The 2986-nt window shown below is 41.5% G+C and overlaps 1 protein-coding gene across 1 annotated transcript in view; it reads right to left on the bottom strand.

Annotated features, from left to right (window-relative positions):
- Nucleotides 1-4: 4 nt before the first annotated feature.
- LOC103772627 (dystonin-like) overlaps nt 5-2986 on the bottom strand; it is a 70206-nt gene continuing 67224 nt past the window's right edge. Inside the window, exons 42-43 of the mRNA XM_008939968.1 lie at nt 1673-1796; nt 5-352 (exon numbers count right to left, since the gene is read on the bottom strand). Coding sequence (XP_008938216.1) covers nt 87-352; nt 1673-1796 — 390 coding nt within the window. The 3' untranslated portion in view covers nt 5-86. The remainder of the gene's footprint in view (nt 353-1672; nt 1797-2986) is intronic.

The raw sequence follows: 2986 nt of genomic DNA on the forward strand, positions 1-2986 counted from the left end.
TCACAATAATTTCTACATAATATTTTACATCTTACGAACTTAAATACTTAATTCAAAAGGAAAAGACCTTTACGGAGCAAATCATATTATCTTTTCAAGGACTTGTCCAATTTGCTGGCTAGTGGCCTTCTCTGGGGAGTTGGAATTTTAGAAGGCTTGGCCGATCCTGGCCGAGAACCTGCTCGGGGTGTCGGTCTGCTTGTAGCAGGAACAGTCTCTGACATATCTGAGCACACAGACTGGATTTCTGAAATGTCAAAGTCAGACGCGTCACTGCCTCGGCGGCTACTGGACCTGCTGCCAGCCTTGCTTCCTGCCCGGCTTCCCGGTCTGCTTGGAGTTCTCCTGGTTTCTAGAAAGAGAGAAGACACCCATCAATATTGGAGGCAAGGATGCGCAGGTCTTTCCTAGGTCTTTGGCAACCCCAAAAATTCCTCGTTGCAAACTAAACTCGAGGCCTCTGCCAGGCAAGCTGGATACCACCTGACCTCACAGTAGAGAGAAGGAAACGTCAGATCAAATGCGGAGACACAGTTAATTCGTCACTAGCAAACCTCATTAAAATGTACTGTCCTGGCAACTTTTCTTGACTTACTAGACGTGCAGTGTATATTCACTCAAGAGCCAGAGTCTTTCTTTCCTCTGCTATGAATTGAAATAATTCAGTATCTGGCCTCTTCAGACATTCAGGACTTCTCAATATATGTATATCTCGGAGATGCAGATAAATATCCCACTTTTCAAATGTGTACCCCTTTGTTTGAAAATCAAAAAAACAGGTTTGAAAACCTCCAAATTGAAGCAAGGGCAGAGTATACATTCTCTCAAACAAAGGGCTGAGTAAATTAGCTTTCAGCAAGCCTGCTAGAGTGAAAGCCTGCCCAGACAGTATGCCATTAAGAAAAAACCACAACAAAGATATCTTAAACAGAAAACCATTAATGTGGTTTTCCATAATTTTCCATTTACTTATTGAATATTTTTCATCTTGACAAATCTGGTTCCCTGTATGTGTGAAGAACACCAAGCTGAAACTGAAATCTTAGGTGGCTCATTTTTCAAATCACCCATAAAGACATGTACTCTTTGAACAGGATTTTCCAGTACTACTCAGTATGCTCTGCAGAGCTTAAGATGTGAGGGAAAGCCAATAGAGCTATCTTCTCTTCTAACCGTCTAGCCCTCTCCCTTACACAGAGCTACTCTGAGGATCCTGCAAGAGCACAAACTTCACTGCTATCTATTTTCATATACTGTTTTAAAAATCTCTATGGGATATTCCATTAATAAGGACGTCTACAGCTGCTCCCTGCAGTTCCTCTTTCAAAAGGAGTGGACAAGTCCTGATTAAGCGATCCCTGTGCTTCATCACAGTGGAGCACAACTTGAATACTGTGAAGAACTGAACCCTTCCTTTTTAAGTAAATGCTTCGTCCCTAGTTTGTTAGGCAGATACTCTGGAGATACCATTATCAAGGTTGCAGTCATCCAGAGCTGAACATACCTGCTAGGCGACCATAAGAATGGAGAAACATTATCCTGATTATATGCACCCTTGGAATGACTTTGACTCCGTCCTACTCTTCTGCCACCTCCCTCACACCCTGGCATGACCCTATGCAGGTAGAAACCAAAGGAACCGTTGATGAAGTTCTAAAGTCAAGACATTCACCTGCAAACTGAGCTCTAACTCTGGTAGCTGCTGTTGACAGGATGCCGCTGTCTTCTCCTGAGTGGAACCCCTTCCCTGATAGATACCCTGGCAGTCGGAGTTTACTTCCTTGAATTGGTGTTCCCTGGGGACAAAAAGAAGAAAAAAAACCCAACTTTTTTTCAGTTGTCACTACTGATAAGATAAGGTAAGGACTGCTCTCAGATAGCAAATAGCTTAGAATATGATCATCGTAATCACATTCACTGTGAACCTGATCGACTGGTTTGAGTCACTATGAACATTTTATACAATGGGAAGTTTTGAACATTCCTTTTAGCAGTTAATATTTGAAATACTCCAAATGTAAAACAACAAAATCACTTTAACAGTCTGCTTGACATTTACCTTCTAACATTCTTTGTGTGTATTTCAATGCACATAAGGAAAGAAACACGCTACCATTTTATAATTAGTCAAGTGTGTAAGATTAGTTGATGGTACATGACTTGGAGACACACAGATGAGGTTTTACGCTTGTAGAGCTTGACTCTCCACCATTCTGACTGTGGTTGTAGGTGGTTTATACATTTGTTTCAATCTTATAAATATTTTGAAGGCAAACCAAAACTACCAAATTTTAAAACCTTTTGGTAGGAAAAAGCAGAAAAAAAAATTACACAGGACTAGTTAAAAAATGTTCTTGTTGTTAATATATTGTCTGAAATGTCTCTGACTCCACACCCTTACCCTGCCTGCTTTCTCATTTATGAAATAAAAAAGAGTCCTGATTTACAATCTGTCCCAAACAGCACGATTTCTTTCAAACCCACAAGAATTAAACCCTCAAATCTCAAAATGCATATAACATACTAGACAGGAGGTGTATGCAAGTAAGAGGAAAACTACAGTATTCATTTAATCAACACACAAGTATAAATAAATATTCAAAAAGAGGAACAAACACTACAGCAATGAACATGGCATGTTGAGTGGCCTGGATCCTAGGGTCTGTGATCTGTACCTCTGACCCCCACACAATGGTGGGGCAGAATTAGGTACTGAAAACTAAGATGCAGGAGTGTGTTGGGAGCTGACCAGAGCTCAGCACTGAGCAGAGGACCAGCAGGAGCCTGCCTGGCACTGCCAGCTGGGACCATTCCTGGCATATGTGAACAAAAGAGCATTGAGATGCTACAGAGCAATCTGCTGGCTCTGATAGGGATGGTCAGAGCCTTAAACACTCTTTAAAGCCAAGTACAAGTGCCTAACATCCAGCCAGCCTTGGAATTCTCTGCTATAGAGAGACTGCTTGAGAGGATAAGGGAGGAAAGA

This window comes from Merops nubicus, unplaced genomic scaffold, assembly GCF_000691845.1.
Source record: "Merops nubicus isolate BGI_N331 unplaced genomic scaffold, ASM69184v1 scaffold7175, whole genome shotgun sequence".
In the NCBI taxonomy this organism is placed as follows: domain Eukaryota; kingdom Metazoa; phylum Chordata; class Aves; order Coraciiformes; family Meropidae; genus Merops; species Merops nubicus.